The sequence below is a fragment of the Prunus dulcis genome, chromosome 6 (genome assembly GCF_902201215.1).
Source record: "Prunus dulcis chromosome 6, ALMONDv2, whole genome shotgun sequence".
NCBI lineage: Eukaryota > Viridiplantae > Streptophyta > Magnoliopsida > Rosales > Rosaceae > Prunus > Prunus dulcis.
The window spans coordinates 29291605-29307327 of NC_047655.1; the positions used below are offsets into that span (position 1 = coordinate 29291605).

Genomic DNA, 15723 nt, shown 5'->3' on the forward strand with positions numbered 1-15723 from the left:
ACAATAATAATGGTGATGGAATACGACGTAGCTACGTGCGGATATTGCAATATGGCAAATTGATTGCAAAAATAAATAATATGGGAATGGAATGGAATGAGTAGGCAATGATAATGAGGGCGTGTACTCCGATAAATGCTGCTGACTGCCTGCCGGCCTTGCCTGCCTTGCCTGCCTTGCCTGCTGGTACTTAAGGTAGGAAGGAATCAGTCCTTCCACCTCAAAAGAATCTAGTTAAAAACTAAAGGATGGATGTTATATCTAATTTCATAGCATTCGAATTGACAAGTTAATTAGTTTGGTTGAAACTTAATTATAATAGGGTGGATCGATCTGATCAAACATTCTATAAATACACTTTCTAAAGATAATTGTTGCTGTGATGGGTGGTCTTGTGGCTTATGGAAGAGAAAAGACACAGAGAGTGAGTGAGTGAGAAGCTAATTGTATAATAAATTATAAGTGTGTGTGTTTGTGTGTGTGTGTGTGAGAGAGAGAGAGAGAGAGAGAGAGAGAGAGAGAGAGAGGTCTTGTTGACTTCACAGAAGAAAAGAACACTGGAGAGACCTTATCCAAAACAGTTGAAAAAGAGAGGCTGTAAATTGTTTGTGTTGTGCTGGATCCTCTGTGTGCATGCATCATGCATGTGGTCTGTGGTCTGTGGAATTGGAATTGAGCTTGGAGTGTAAGGTTGTTATGGGTGGGGACGGAGAGATTCACATTCACATTCACATTCACATTCACAATCACAGAGAGGCGATGAGATGAATGCCTCTGTTTCCATCATTCCCTCCTCCTCCTCCTCTACCTCCTCCTGCTGCTGCACCACCACCCTCCTCCGCCGCCGCAGCCGCATATTTAAAACTACCTCACCTGCTAATAAATCTATTTTCACCTCCAACTCCAACTCCCATTTTACTACTGCCTCGTCCTCCCCCCATTACCACCGCCCTTTTTTACTGCGAGGTCCGTATACAGCTTACTATATAATATATACATATCCTACCCTTTGATTTGCTTGCTTCTTTGTTATTCTATATTTGCTGCTTCTTTGATTTGTTTGATGATTGATGGATGTCATGTGTGCAGTAACAAATGATTCAAGTGGAAGCAGTGAATCTGAGAGAAGAGAGGCAGTAGATAGGATTGTGGATGGGATCGAGTTTGGGGAGCTGTGCAATGAGTTTGAGTGCATCAGTAGCCCCTCCATCGAGTCTACGGCTCGACAGCTTGTACGTGACATCCTTGAGCTCAGGGAAGGCAATCGCGCCCTCGGAACCTTTGCTGTTTCTGTTCAATACAAGGTCATTCATCTTTTTCTTCACAAATCGGAATCATCTCCTCCCTCTGCCCTTCAATTAATGCCTGTTTTTAATATGGAACCATCTCCTTCTACTAATTAATTGCAGGACCCAGTTAGAAGTTTTAGTGGTCGTGACAAATACAAGAGACCACTATGGATCACCGCTGCCCTCCACAAACCCTCTGTGGTCACTCTTCTTCTCTGTTTTCTCTCCCTTTTTATTTTTTCATTCACAACAACAAGATAACACAATTCTGCCTTACGGTACAGAGTGTACAAGAGATGAGCATGTTATCCACCAGTGTCCTAAGTATCAAGTGGACTGTCAAAGGGAAGCCCAAGAACATCGTTGGTGCTATAGCCTCGGATTTGATCATCCGAATTAATTCCCAATTCACTCTAAACCAGATAAGTGGGCAAGTGATTGAGCATGAAGAGTTTTGGGATTTATCGGCTTCCTCTGCCATTGGCAAGGCATATTTCTGGACCTCGCGTCGTCTCTTTGCTACCATTGAGGGTGGCAAAGACTTGGCTGATGTTGTCAAAACCATTTCAAACCAGTTTCCCAGAGAAAAACAGAATATGGAGATTTATCCTGACCCTTCTGGTGACCCAACTAAGGTGAGTTAACAAACGTGAGTCATGTTTGTTGATATGCTATTGACACATTGATTGATTGCACCATTTGCTTTTGATTCTCAGTTCTTTCAAAGGGATGACGGTTTCCAAAGAGATGTATACCAAATTGCTCTGTTTCTGGCACTCGTCTATTTTGTTGTTCAGCTTTTGAGGACAACCTTGTAAACCCCACATTACCGTTGTGTACTCTAGTAAGTTAAGTTTACACTTGAAATCTATATGCATACTACTAACTATGAAATGTTGAGATATATTGCATCAATGTTTCAGCTTACATTTACAAAGACAGATATAGCTTACTCTCTTTTTCTTTACTCTTGTAAGGTGTTTAGTCTGTAGGCAGAATATACAATATAATGGCCAGGAGGCAGTCAGTACATTTCAAGCATTTAACACTCACTCACTCACTCACTCACTCACTATTATAAATTATAAATTATAAATTATGAATTATAAATTTTATAATACAATAACCAAATTCTGTGGACCTGCATGCCAACAATCGGCATGAAAAAGGAGGTGGACTTCCTGTTGGTCTGTTAGAATCAACAATAAAAGCCACCCCAGACAGATACTAGGCCAATCGCTGCTCATCTCATGGTCTAATCAAATGCATACATTGAATCCTTCAGAGATATCAGTCCTATGGATATTCTTAAGGAATTTCTGAGGATGATGAGGCTTGAATGAAAATTGCAGACAAGCTCATACAAAAGAGAAAAGAAAAGAGGTCGAACCAGAAGGGTGGACAAAAACTATCACCACCTGGAAAGACAGATAAATACTTCCAAAATAATTGATATGTTATTCTTTTTTATTATTATTTTGGTTGAACAAATTAGGGTTCACCAGAGCTAATGGATGTTAAAAGTAGCACTTGTTGAATTAAAGCAATATTTGCAGCATGGCAAATACTAATAACAGGAATGTCAATAGTGTTCCCATTATGCGGCTGGATGCTGAATAAAGATTGTGGGCACCAACAGAGTATACCTGCCCCGACTTGTCATCCTTCAGTTTAATGCTTGAAGTGCCTAAAACAAAACAAAACAAAACATCAAAGCAGGTCATGCTCATGAACCTGCTAACAATAAGAAATATTAAATCAAACACTGCCACCCAATGACTGCCTGAATGTTACTCACAGTTGTAATCAGTCCACCCAATGGCCTGGTTTTCAAGATCATATAGGACCAGCTTATTTGAAAGTACCAAGTCTGCAATTGGGAACAATTACAAAATTCAATGAATCAGATTTACACATGTGATTTGTTTTCAACATGTAATTCTCAAGACTCTAACCTCCCAGAAGAGTCACCGACTTTCCATCTTTAGATTTCATCGAGTTGCTCTGCCAACCAGAACACCAGACATTGTCCTGTGTATATGTCATGAAAAATGTAAATTAGTTAAAAACCCATGGAAGAAGGCAGTAACCAAAATGAATTAATAATGTTGTAGCTAAAGGGAAGAAGAGTATAAATCTACAATAAGCAAACCAATTGAGAAAATTCTATGTCAGTGCATCACAAAATAAAATTTGGAAAATGTGATAAAACACTCACACGTAGTTGGAACAGATAGTCATGAGGATATACTGTCAAAGAAGCAGAACCCTTAAAACCGAACTTTACAATTGGAAATCCATCATCAACCCTGCAAGCAAAAATGATAAGGAAATGTAAGGTAGTTTTCTACAAGTCTAGCTGCTCTTCTGGTGTTTAGAGTAACCAACACATGTAACACAAGTAATAGTAAACTCACTAAAATAGAAATAAAAAGTAATAGCTAAGCTAAGTTAATGCTTTACTTTCCGGTATACTCAAAACATGTAAACTGCTCCTCAACAGTATGTAACTTCAATCCAGACTGCCGAGCAAATATCTGATTTATAAAAAATACCAATGTAAGGTTTTCTCAACAAGAAAAACAAACAATGTATTTATTTAGACAACAAAATCCAAATGAAGGGACTTCAAGAGCTTCAGTGGCTACCTTTTTGATAAAAGGTTCAAAAACCTCCGGTGTAAGATAAGCCAATGTTGTTCCACTGTCAATTACTGCCGACTTCCGGTCTCCAAAAAGGCCAAATATATCTGTGGTAAGTTCTATAGCATCACCACCCACCTCAATTGTCTTCATTGAAACAGTGTAATGTGGCCTAAGATATTCAATAAAATTAAATTATCACAAGTTTCATAAGCCAATGCCTAACCTGATTGAAGAAAGAAAAATGAAACATCCTTTAATTTATACCCATGTAGGGAGCTCTTATGGTAACCAGAAAAAAAAGAGAGTTCATAATGCAACTGTATTTATGAAGTTAAAGCTCATCCTGAGCGCTATAATCACTCTAACAAGGTTCCCAGCAGCCTGTCACTAGTAAACATGTAGTTACAGTTATCTGTTTCTTCCATTGCAGAGACTAGGAAATCAAATGGCAATTCCATGACAATCTAGCGGGTAGTTCCTTAATCTAGTTGTTGGATTTATTGAGTAATTTCAGTTAGCATTGTACAATTACGAGCCAATTTAGAAGGAAGGATTGAGAGATAGTGTCACATACATATTTGGCAGCAAGGGAGTTGTATTTTTCACTTTTGGTTCCACCACTTCCCCAATGGCGTAGATTCCTCCACCTTTTACGTTATCCAAGCAATGTGAAAATTGTCTTTTCACCTTGCCAGATGAAGCTAGTTGTGAAATGATGGATGCATTTGCCTGGCCAAAACCAAGTATCCCATCAACTGCTGCAGGAGACTTACCAAGATTCCCAGATTGTTTAGCTCCACACCTATTAATCCGCAAGAGACGTAGCTTAATACACACAGGAAGTGCACAGCAACAATTGATTATGCAAAGTCAAATAAAGAAGCTGAAAGAATTCTACATAGAAATGGCTAAAGTTTAGTAATGAGAAAGGCTACATAGAAATGGCCGCAACTCACCCAAAAATTACAGTCCCATTTGTTGATGTGGTTTGATGGTTTCCAGTTACTTTATCAAGTTGTATGTTGTCCTTCACATAGTATCCAGAAGTTGCGCTTCCATCTCCGTAGGCGATATTATAATTGCAGAGCATATTTGGCTTGCAACTAGGAAGTCGACCATTCAATGTGGAAGTGCAAAACTCTTGATCACAAGTAACCTTATTTGAAGTTGAAGAGCTTTTTGTATCATATACTGAGAGTTTAAACTGTAGCAGAATAATTATAACAAGGCATAAAAACTGTTTTCTTGATGAGCGCGACACAATCACATGTAATATGAAAAGAAAAAGAAAAAGAAGAAGAAAAAGGGTAAAGGCACATACACCAAGATTACTTTTAGTGGGACAGTTTTCGCATGCTTCACAATTCACCCATAAAAGGTCACTTCCTGTATCAACTTGCACGTGAAAGTCCTTTGGAGGAGATCCAATCCCGATTTTAGCGAAGTAGAGCCTAAAACCAGTCAAACCATTCAATGACCAAAACCACAATTGGATATCCAAAGTTTATGCAAAACAACAACAACATGATAATGACCAAAAGCAGAAGAATACGTACCCAGCTTCAGAAGGATGACCACTGCCACCCAATTGCAAATCCACAGCAGCATCTGCGGCTAGAAGCCTACCGTGACGGCGAGCATCATGTTCTTTCAATGCACTCAAAGACACCTGCTTGTCACGACCCTTGAACTTATGGTTGACGGAGAACACCAAGTTACCAGACACATTCAAAACGAATGCGAAGAAAAGCAGAATACCACCCAACACGGCCACTCTTGTTGTTGTTGTTGTTGTTGTTCCAAGAGCCATTTTTCAATATAATTTTGATTTACCCAACAAACAGGAATCTTTAAGATTGAATACAACTCAAAGGTTCAATTTTGAAAAGCTGATGTTTGGAATTGGACCCCCACCAAGCAACAACCACCCTTTTTTGGGACAAAACCCAGACCCAGGCTTAATTAGAAATGTGGGTTTTGTGGAAAATTCATGGCCGAGTTGGGTGGAGAAACAACAAGTAACAAGGTGGGTGGGGGTGGCAGAGGGAAAAGAGGCATATGTCTAAGAGGGAATGTGCAAGAAAAGAAGCAACGTAAGAGGAGAGAGAGAGAGAGAGATGAGAAACGAGAGAGTCGCGCGTTTTCAACGGCGAAAAGCACGTCTTTCTAAAATAGTAAACTACGTCAACCTTTGTAATTGTTTTACTTATTCTGTCTATTTTGGTTTAGTTTGTTTGGGATTTCCTAATACTAATATCTTTGTTTGTGTTTACTGTTCATTCTCCACTGTCATTCTGTTTTCTATCTCTCCCTCTCGGTCCAAGAGAAACAAACAAACAATTGACTCAAGTCACTGCCAAGCCAACTACGGACAATTGACTCAATTTAATAGATAATTTAAAGAAATCTTAGTTTGGGCCTTAAATTCACGTTTGGTCATGGGCTGCAAGTACCGGTTAGGGGAGTGGGTTGGGTCAACCTAACTTGTTTCGGCTTGCCTGCCTGCCTTCAATTTCATTTCATGTCATGTCGACGCTAATCATGTATTTTCTTCATGAATTCTCTTTTGACTAATCTTTTTTCTTTCTTTTTCTTTTTCCCATTTTTGTGGACGATGCAAGCATGCCGCTTGCTTCACTAATTGATCACCCAAATGACTTAAACACCCCAACATTTTCCATTACAAAATAAATATCAAATGATTAATTTGGTCTTCTCACCATCTAAAAGCCAAATATGACATCACTATTTCTTCCGTCACTTTCACCTTCCCGTAAGCTCTCCCTCCCACCACAACCACTCATTCCTGTCACTACAATCCACTCAACAAACAGTAAACAAAAGGTATATTCCGTCATTAGGATTCAACAAATTATTCTAAGCCTCGAAAATATCCCCTGATTAACGTCTCAGGGCAATGCTGTCATTTCCTTAGCAAGCCTCGCCATTTCTTTCATCCACAGAAGATAACGAGTTCGCGACGTGACAAAAATGACACCGAGTTTCTCATAACAGCCCACAAACCGAAAGGGCATATTAGTCTTTCTGAAAATCACCCTTCTCCTCCTGTATATGTCCTTAATTGTTTATCGCTGGCTGCAACGGATTCACTTGGCTCTCTCTCTCTCTCTCTCTCTCTCTCTCTCTCTCTCTCTCAGAAATGGCTCTGCAGACTGCTGCTGCTCTCTCTCCTCGTTCCATTAGCTCCTCAACGACGTTACCCTGCGCCGCGAAGCATCCGATCATTTATTCTTCTACTTCAAGTTCAAGCTGCTTCCTCTCGCAGGCGCAGAGGAAGAATGTGGCAGTGGGCTTCAGTGGTGTAACAACCAGTAAGAGGAAGCGGGCCTGGGCCTCTACGGTGAAGTCGAGCTTGGACACTGTAGGCCCCACTGTCAATGTTGGTCAGGTCACGGAGGTTGACAAGGACACCTTCTGGCCCATCGTCAAGGCCGCCGGCGATAAGACCGTCGTCCTCGATATGTACACGCAATGGTATGCTCCATTTCTTTCTGTTTTTACCATCTCTGCTTTCTGTTTGGTTCGCGGGAAATTCCATGAATTAATTCTAAATAAAGGAAACAAAAACTCTTGTTCAGAGTGGAGAACCTGAATTTTGTATGTGAATAAGTGGGTGGTGCGGATTAAGCAATGAAATTGAAGTAAGTTTTGGCCAATTCTGAAAATTTCGGGAAAGAAAATCAGAACAAACAACTGTCCTGTTCTTCGAGAAATGTTATGTGTTTGTTTCCCCCTTATTCATTTTACACGAATAATGAAGTGGATTTTGAAAGTGTAAGATTTTCTTTGAATGAAATTTCAAAATGTAGATTTCAGCTGAAGTTTTGGTTTCACATGTTACTTACAGTGGTTTGTGCAAATTGCATAAAAGCAAGAATGTTGTTTTTAAGTTTGTGGAATTTAGTTGGGACAAGTTGTTGAAAGAAAAATGGAATTGTAGCCCTGCTTTAATTCGTTTAATTTTTTTGATTGAAATGCTATTCTTGATATCGTTTTGCTTGTGTTTGTATGCGTGATCTTGAATCTTGAATTCCTTCTGCATGCTGTAATAACCCTTAATCTTATGCTAGGTTGTTTGGATTAAACAAGCCCTTGGAAATTGAATGTGACCAGTGACAATTCTTGCACTGACAATCTTGTTGGTTGATTAGGGTGATCTGCTTGTTGATTTTCTGCTCATGTACCAACAGTCCCCAGTCGTGTCACGATGATTGTACAAATTTCGTGGCTTAAAAGGGTGCTGATTAATTCATGCTGCTCTCCTTGCTTCTTTAACCTTCTCAGTTCATCAAAGTTGTCAAAATTCAATAGCACAAGTCCAAGCCATTTGCAAGAACAGAACCAAATAGTTTTCATGCACACACTCAGGCTTGAATTGAATCCTTCAGAGGCGTTGAAATGAACCCTATTTAGTCTACATTTATGGGACCACCAGAATTGTCAAAGCTTTGGTCTTTGAAACTATATTTTAGTTGATCATTATAAACATTCTGTGTTACTGTGAGATTTAAGATTTACTGTATTTCAACCATTGAAATGTGATCTGACTATTGAATATTTGATCTTACAATATGATCTGAGCTTAGCAAGTTGGGTTGGATTAATTTTCCTTCTGTATCCCATAGAGGAGTAGTATTGTTTGTGTTAGATCATTATTTTTAAGCTTAATTCTGGAAGTTCTGGGAATCCTGATGTAGTGGTTTTCACTTCTTGTTGTTGGAAGATGGTAGGATTGGATATGGGTTATGAATGATCCATGGAGAGGCATAAGAAAAACAATATATTACTCAGGTCTAGGGATATATTTTCTATCTCTTGTGTTTTATTTTCTCATCCTGCTTCTGCTTCTGTATCATTACATCTAATTACACTTGATTTCGTATTCCTGGTTTGAACTCTGCAGGTGTGGTCCTTGCAAGGTGATTGCTCCAAAATATCAAGAATTGTCAAAGAAATATCTTGATGTTGTATTTTTAAAGCTTGACTGTAACCAAGAAAATAAGGTTGGTTATCGTGATTCGTGATGCTTGCTTGAATTTTCTTTACTAGAGTCGAGTGTTTTTTCGGTGCTCTATCTTATGTTTGATGGTGAGTGATTGTTGTTCTTAGCAGCCATTGGCAAAGGAGCTTGGGATAAGGGTGGTGCCAACTTTCAAGATTTTGAAGGACAACCAGGTTGTAAAAGAAGTGAAGGGGGCCAAATTCGATGATTTAGTTGCTGCCATAGACGTTGTTAGATCAAGCTGAAACGCCTTAAATTTTTCTCCATGAGATAAGATGTTAATAAGGCAAGGAAAAACGTCTGTTTGGAACTCTGACTATTATTCTATTTGTATCTATGTATCCATGTGACGCTTCCTTTGCAATTCTAGTTGGAACTTGAAGGAGAAGAAATGCAACCATAATCTGCTTCATAGAAAGAGATTCCAGCAGGATGTTAAAGACAACATGTTGGAAAAGAAAAAGAGTGAAACAGACAAGGAGAGGAAGCCAGATGACACATGAAAAAATCTCTCTTCAAACTTCTAATAAAGAAACTAGTAATAGATTTGGATTAGGCTAGTTGATTAAGGTAATGATTTGTTAAAAAGGAAAATTATTTTAGTGACAATATGGTCCGTATGGTAAACGCCTTAATCTGCTCCTACACTTGCATTCGTCCCCTAAATTCTTGGTGGCCCATACTGTTAACTTGGGCACCAATGAAATGACGCCACCGTAACACGGTGATGTAAAGCTAAAAGACAACACCACCCCTAACATTTCCCCAATATAACAAGCATACCTTCTTAACCTTCTTTGCAGACTCTAGTGAGACGATTGTCAGTCCATTCTACACACCCTCCCTCCCCCGAATAAAGTTATAATTCAAACCCCAAATTCAAAATAATAAAAACAAAACAAGGTCAAAAGTCAAATTGCTCCGCCTTTCTTTTTTCTTACAAGTTGATTTCTTCCTCTCCCTCGTTCTCTTTCTCTCTCAAATCCAGAAGAAGAAGAAGAAGAAGAAAAAGAAGAAGAAGAAGGGAGAGAAATGTGTGGGATATTTGCATATCTGAATTACAACGTCAACAGAGAGAGGCGTTATATTCTTCAGGTGCTATTCAATGGTCTCAGGCGTTTGGAATACAGAGGCTACGATTCCGCTGGGATTTCCATCGACCATTCCTTTTCCATCGATCCAAACACTCCCCAATCTTCCTCCAATTCTCCGCCTCCCCCACTCGTTTTTCGCCAGGAGGGAAACATCGAGAGCCTCGTCAAATCCGTCTACCAAGGTAACTCTTAATTTTTTTTATTTTATATTCATTTACTTGTACATTCTGTTTGGTTTCCGGGAAAATGTTGAACAATAAAGAAACTGTAAATTTGAGCCCGGCGTTATGTTCTTCTCTGGTTGACCCAGTAAAATTTGTCCGAGTTAATTTGGCTGGTCAACCCAGTAACAATAAATGCAGCTGTTTTTTTGGTCGAATATAAATGCAGCTCTATATCATTGTTCTTCATTAAAGTTTCATTGTTAACTTGTTATTCGTGTCGGGTTGGGTAGATGTGGTTTGGGTTTTTAGACCCGCACTCTTTGAGGCTAGGTTTGGACCAGACAATGCCAGCTTAACCTTACCAACCGTTTGGGCATAGGAATGCACAAAAGAAAGAGCAAAACACAAGTTTGGAACTTTGGACCTCTTTCCTTTTTGTTTTTCTTATAAACATTTCTTTTTCTAGTATTAGTTTGTTTAGCGTCAGTGTCTTTGGTATTTCTTATGCATTTATTACATTTTCTCATACGACATCCTCCCTACACTAAGCTTGAAAAGAAAATGCTGGTCACTTGTTAATTAGGGAATGTTTAAAATTTGAATATTGAAATAAATAAACCAATTTTATGTGCTTATGGTTGAGTCCGGTGATGTTCCAGTTTTTAAAAGGTTTTTTTTTTTAATTTTTTTTAATTTTTATAATTATAAGAAAAGGGAAATTACTAATTGCAGTATCACTTTGTCCTGTTACAATCCAGAATTAATATTTTATAAAACTTTTAAAGCAAGTACACGGAGCTGAAATACATACATTTTCTGTTTATCAGCTGTATATATTGATTTTATAGTTTTGTTGACTGTCCTTCAAGGATAGTAATATATGCCTCTCCTTTAAAAATAATAATAATTAAATCTATCCCGAATCCCTGGAATTAATGTTTATTTTTTGAAAATCCAGAGGTTGCCGAAACAGAGTTAAATTTAGAAGAATGTTTCTCTCACCATGCTGGAATAGCGCACACCCGGTGGGCTACTCATGGAGAGCCAGCTCCAAGGAACAGCCATCCACAGAGTTCTGGCTCTGGAAATGAATTTTTGGTTGTTCACAATGGAGTTATCACTAATTATGAGGTTTGATAAAGATTTCAGTTGTAGAACTTTTTCTTTCTTTTTTGAGATTATTGTTCTTGCTGAATGCAACCTTTTTTATGATAAAAATATTACTTTATCAAAGTTGAAAAAAGAAAAGAAAAGAAAAACTATTGTGGTTAGATGATTGCTTAGGTATGAATCTGTTTATTTACTTTTGGATCGTACTAAAGTTTACTTTATTTTTGGACTGTATGCCTAACAGCCTCTGTCATCAATGGCTCTGCTGATTTACATTCTTGTTCACTTTCTCAGGCCTTAAAGGAATCACTGGTCCGGCATGGATTCACCTTTCAATCTGAAACTGACACAGAAGTAATTCCAAAGCTTGCCAAATATGTTTATGATAAAGCTAAAGAAGGAGAAGGTAATTTTATATGTAACTAGAAGTAAGTTAAACATTTAGTTCATGAGTATAACTTACAATTTGAAGTTCAAAATCTTTAATTGCTAATGCAAAATTGTGATTAATATAGTTCGTGCAATTATTTCTTTTAGCTATTCAGAACTCATCACCTGATATTTGTGACAGTCTAGTGGGTTGATCCCTTCACTGCTTTGAAAGTAAAAAAGAATTTATTAACTCAAATACTAGAAGGGTTGCCCTATTGAATTACTCTGGAGGCAAAAAGCTTCTTCATTACCCCTGGAGCTCTTTTTTTTTTTCTTTCAATATTTGCCCAAAGATGCAGTAGCCAAGGTGGGAAATGGGCTTCTGTAGGATAGGGGTGGACAGATCAACTGAATTATTTATTTATTTCCTCATTTTTCAGGATGAATGCGTATTACTTTTGTTAGGGGTAGTATATTAGTGCACTTCCTGATAAAGTGCATTCCTTTGATTCTGTTGTTTCTTTTAATTTTTTTTTTTTCTTTTCCATTTCACATAATTCTTTAAAGCACAATCTAGGGTGATGTTAGTGTTTTGTTTATGTTTCAGGTGACCATACTATCACATTTAGTCAAGTTGTGCTTGAGGTTATGAGGCATCTTGAAGGAGCATATGCCCTGATTTTTAAAAGCCAGCATTATCCAAATGAGTTGATTGCTTGCAAGCGTGGCAGTCCGTTGCTCCTTGGTGTCAAAGTATGCTACATTTGGAATAACTTAACAATTTTGGCTAAATATTAAGTTTTTAATTATATGTGCCTGTAATATTTTTTCATCGACACTTTTGGCCTGATATCTGGCCTTGGTTGACACTTTGCTATCATGTCAGGAATTTAACGAAAATGCTAGCAATGGATCTGCTTTCCAAGATGATAATTTCCTTTCAAAAAGCGGACATGCTAAGGAACTCTTTTTATCCAGTGATGCCAATGCTGTAGTTGAACACACCAAAAAGGTTTTGGTGATTGAAGATGGTGAAGTAGTACATCTTAAGGTACTTACTTAAGTGTTGTATTCTGCTATGTTTTAAATTTTTAATAGGACAATTACGTATCGGCGTAGTGCGTAGGGACCTAAGATGTGTCCTACCATCTGTTTTAACATAAAGTATATCTATACAGGGCTTATGCCTTTCTTCTAATGAAGGATTTATTTAACTTCCATTTCAGTGTCTATGTAGTTTTTATTTCTTGTATGCGTAATTTTACATTTAGGATGAAACTTGTTTTTGATAGTTTTTTCCTAGTATTCCCACTCTTTTTTAGCCTTTTCAATTTACTTTACCAAATTTTCTGCCTAATTCGTTCTTATACATGCTCTGCATTTGTGATAATTACCTTTTAAGTTTATGTCCTTAGTCCTCATATAGCTGTTTCGACCTTTTGGTTTACTCTACCAATATGTCGTGCCAAGATATTATTGATTCTGATTTCTTTGCTAGTTGTACTTAATTGCTTCAGAAAATTGAAGTTATTTTGTTTTTACCCATGGTGGCGGTTGTTTCAGGATGGAGGTGTTTCTATCTTAAAGTTTGATAAAGGGCAGCACGGTGGCCTTTCAAGAGTTGCATCAGTACAAAGAGCATTGTCCATTCTTGAGATGGAGGTTGAACAAATAAACAAGGGAAATTACAAACATTATATGCAGAAAGAAATTCATGAACAGCCTGAATCTCTAACAACCACAATGAGGGGGAGACTTTTACGTGGAGGTTCCTGCAAAGCCAAGACTGTTCTCCTTGGCGGACTGAAGGATCACCTTAAAACAATTAGGCGAAGCAGGCGAATTGTTTTCATTGGTTGTGGTACAAGCTACAACGCTGCTTTAGCTGCAAGACCAATATTGGAAGAACTTTCTGGTAAGTGCTTTTTGGCTGTCAAAAATCCTTTCCTGATTGTTATTTGTTCGTTTTGCTTCTTTTCTGGTTAGTTGAACCTATAAACAATATAGGTATCCCTGTTACAATGGAAATTGCTAGTGATTTGTTGGATCGGCAAGGACCTATATACAGAGAAGATACAGCAGTCTTTGTCAGTCAATCTGGTGAAACAGCAGATAGTTTGAGTGCATTGGAATATGCTCTAGAAAATGGTGCATTATGCGTTGGCATTACAAATACTGTTGGTAGTGCAATAGCCAGGAATACACACTGTGGTGTTCATATAAATGCTGGTGCTGAGATTGGTGTGGCAAGTACTAAGGTAAATTTGCAATTTTACTCTCTCCTTGTTTTTGTGATTTTTCGTATTTCTAATTGACAGTCTTATCATGGTCATTAATAGGCGTACACAAGTCAAATAGTGGTGATGGCTATGCTAGCACTAGCTATAGGAGGTGACACAATTTCCAATCAAGCAAGAAGAGAGGCTATAATAGACGGTTTATTTGAGTTGCCAAGTGAGTTCTGGTTATTTTATCTTCTTAGCATAACACTGTAGTGTACTTCGTTTTCCAGTCTGTTTTCCTAGAAGTAACTTGCAAGAAAGCATAACAAAGTGAATTTTTCCTATATGCTCATTGCAGACAAAGTCAGAGAGGTCCTCAAGCTTGACCAGACGATGAAGGATCTTGCACAAGAACTGATAGCTGAACAGTCACTTCTTGTGTTTGGGAGAGGATACAACTATGCAACAGCTCTGGAGGGTGCTTTGAAGGTGAAAGAAGTGGCCCTTATGCACAGTGAAGGAATACTTGCCGGTGAAATGAAACATGGTCCTTTGGCTTTAGTTGATGAAAATCTCCCTACATTTGTGATTGCTACCCGTGATGCTTGCTTCAGGTTTGTCCTGTCATGGTTGGGAGCGCTTACATGCTTTGAAAATGCACCTGGTTTTCTTAATGATGACCCTTGATAATTTACAGTAAGCAGCAATCAGTTATTCAGCAGCTTCATGCCCGCAGAGGTCGTCTGATAGTAATGTGTTCGAAAGGAGATGCTGCATCTGTGTGCCCTGGGGGATCTTGTCGAGTGATTGAAGTTCCTCAGCTTGAGGATTGCCTTCAACCTGTAGTTAATATTGTTCCATTGCAGGTATTTTTTGTCATTTGATTTTATATTACACTATGATTATTATTTGGGTTGGAGTCAGCTGCATTTCTGCTCGTGTCTGACATTAATGCTAGCCAGTTTTACATTTTTGAGTATTAATAGATAGTTCTTCCTCGTAACTTTTCTGATGTTTGACCTTGAGGAGTGAAATGTGTCATTGGTTGGTTGTGATATTTTTCTGTTCCTCCCGTGGTGCAGCTGCTGGCATATCATCTCACTGTTTTAAGAGGTTTCAATGTGGATCAGCCTCGGAATCTTGCAAAGAGTGTGACCACGCAGTAAACGAGTTTCAACTTTGATGGACGTGTACCTCATATACTCGTTGGTGTGTGTGTTCCTAAATTATGCTGAGACATCAAGACCTTAGCTGAAAGCTGCTAAAAATCACCTTTTGTTTGATGTGTAATGTGTTGGTAAAATGTCTGGTGTGATGCTGATGAGGTTGTAAATCGTCAGCTTTGTAAATCAATACAACTAGGAAGGAACAATACTAACACGCCCTGTGTCTCCTGCTTCCTGCTGAGTTTGTTTCCTTTTTTTGATCTTGTATCCGTCATTTCATTTTTAACATCATCTACATTCTACACTTGAACATGGAGATATATTTTGTAATAGCGCAATATTATTTGCATTGGACAACACTCTCTCACGGATGACGGAGGAGCACACCATTTTTATTTGCCTGTTGTAAATATAATCCATACATACATCTGTATATATAAAGCAAAGGCATGAAAAATACGTAAAACATTAACTTATTAAAATGTAAATAATTACGAAACCAAAAAAAGTAAGAGCTTATTGGGATGTCAATGTCAGTGAGCGCCAAATTAAATGAAAAAAATATTTAAAATTTCTAAATTCCTAATCTTAGTAACGGGAAAAGAAAAAAAAACCAAGAAATTCCGAATAAAATTAGT

The 15723-nt window shown here is 38.1% G+C and overlaps 4 protein-coding genes across 5 annotated transcripts; 3 read left to right on the plus strand and 1 right to left on the minus strand.

The window, feature by feature from the left end:
* The first annotated feature begins 472 nt into the window (after positions 1-472).
* LOC117631178 lies at positions 473-2230 on the plus strand. Its single transcript, XM_034364183.1, has 5 exons — positions 473-966; positions 1090-1304; positions 1410-1490; positions 1574-1924; positions 2006-2230. The coding sequence occupies exons 1-5, from the start codon at positions 765-767 to the stop codon at positions 2105-2107; spliced, it is 951 nt and encodes a 316-aa protein (XP_034220074.1). The 5' UTR covers positions 473-764; the 3' UTR covers positions 2108-2230.
* Positions 2231-2363: 133 nt separating this feature from the next.
* Positions 2364-6050, minus strand: LOC117631177 (aspartic proteinase-like protein 2). Its single transcript, XM_034364182.1, has 10 exons — positions 5491-6050; positions 5256-5385; positions 4891-5138; positions 4509-4736; positions 3938-4103; positions 3753-3826; positions 3508-3598; positions 3245-3320; positions 3088-3159; positions 2364-2976 (listed from the first exon to the last, which is right to left on the minus strand). The coding sequence occupies exons 1-10, from the start codon at positions 5742-5744 to the stop codon at positions 2828-2830; spliced, it is 1488 nt and encodes a 495-aa protein (XP_034220073.1). The 5' UTR covers positions 5745-6050; the 3' UTR covers positions 2364-2827.
* A 978-nt stretch (positions 6051-7028) lies between these two features.
* Positions 7029-9375, plus strand: LOC117630718 (thioredoxin F-type, chloroplastic-like). 2 transcript variants are annotated; one of them, XM_034363453.1, is made up of 3 exons: positions 7029-7429; positions 8859-8958; positions 9065-9375. In XM_034363453.1, exons 1-3 carry the CDS (start codon positions 7095-7097, stop codon positions 9200-9202), a joined length of 573 nt encoding a protein of 190 aa, XP_034219344.1. In that variant the 5' UTR covers positions 7029-7094; the 3' UTR covers positions 9203-9375. The 2 variants fall into 2 exon arrangements, with proteins under 2 accessions (XP_034219344.1, XP_034219346.1); XM_034363455.1 differs by having other exon boundaries at positions 9068-9375.
* A 394-nt stretch (positions 9376-9769) lies between these two features.
* LOC117630717 (glutamine--fructose-6-phosphate aminotransferase [isomerizing] 2) lies at positions 9770-15442 on the plus strand. Its single transcript, XM_034363452.1, has 11 exons — positions 9770-10233; positions 11174-11346; positions 11620-11731; positions 12305-12450; positions 12584-12748; positions 13261-13612; positions 13705-13955; positions 14037-14151; positions 14278-14533; positions 14617-14785; positions 15002-15442. The coding sequence occupies exons 1-11, from the start codon at positions 9990-9992 to the stop codon at positions 15083-15085; spliced, it is 2067 nt and encodes a 688-aa protein (XP_034219343.1). The 5' UTR covers positions 9770-9989; the 3' UTR covers positions 15086-15442.
* The last annotated feature ends 281 nt before the right edge of the window (positions 15443-15723 follow it).

Excerpts from the sequence above, each read along its gene's own strand:
- LOC117631178 (XM_034364183.1), top strand. The coding sequence starts at position 765 with ATGAATGCCTCTGTTTCCATCATTCCCTCCTCCTCCTCCTCTACCTCC. Across the intron at positions 967-1,089 it reads CCGCCCTTTTTTACTGCGAG|TAACAAATGATTCAAGTGGA; the intron begins GTCCGTATACAG and ends TCATGTGTGCAG. Across the intron at positions 1,925-2,005 it reads CTTCTGGTGACCCAACTAAG|TTCTTTCAAAGGGATGACGG; the intron begins GTGAGTTAACAA and ends TTTGATTCTCAG.
- LOC117631177 (XM_034364182.1), bottom strand. The coding sequence starts at position 5,744 with ATGGCTCTTGGAACAACAACAACAACAACAACAAGAGTGGCCGTGTTG. Across the intron at positions 5,386-5,490 it reads GGTCATCCTTCTGAAGCTGG|GCTCTACTTCGCTAAAATCG; the intron begins GTACGTATTCTT and ends GACTGGTTTTAG. Across the intron at positions 2,977-3,087 it reads TGGGTGGACTGATTACAACT|GCACTTCAAGCATTAAACTG; the intron begins GTGAGTAACATT and ends GTTTTGTTTTAG.
- LOC117630718 (XM_034363453.1), top strand. The coding sequence starts at position 7,095 with ATGGCTCTGCAGACTGCTGCTGCTCTCTCTCCTCGTTCCATTAGCTCC. Across the intron at positions 7,430-8,858 it reads CTCGATATGTACACGCAATG|GTGTGGTCCTTGCAAGGTGA; the intron begins GTATGCTCCATT and ends TGAACTCTGCAG. Across the intron at positions 8,959-9,064 it reads ACTGTAACCAAGAAAATAAG|CAGCCATTGGCAAAGGAGCT; the intron begins GTTGGTTATCGT and ends TGTTGTTCTTAG.
- LOC117630717 (XM_034363452.1), top strand. The coding sequence starts at position 9,990 with ATGTGTGGGATATTTGCATATCTGAATTACAACGTCAACAGAGAGAGG. Across the intron at positions 11,347-11,619 it reads GAGTTATCACTAATTATGAG|GCCTTAAAGGAATCACTGGT; the intron begins GTTTGATAAAGA and ends TCACTTTCTCAG. Across the intron at positions 14,786-15,001 it reads TTAATATTGTTCCATTGCAG|CTGCTGGCATATCATCTCAC; the intron begins GTATTTTTTGTC and ends CCCGTGGTGCAG.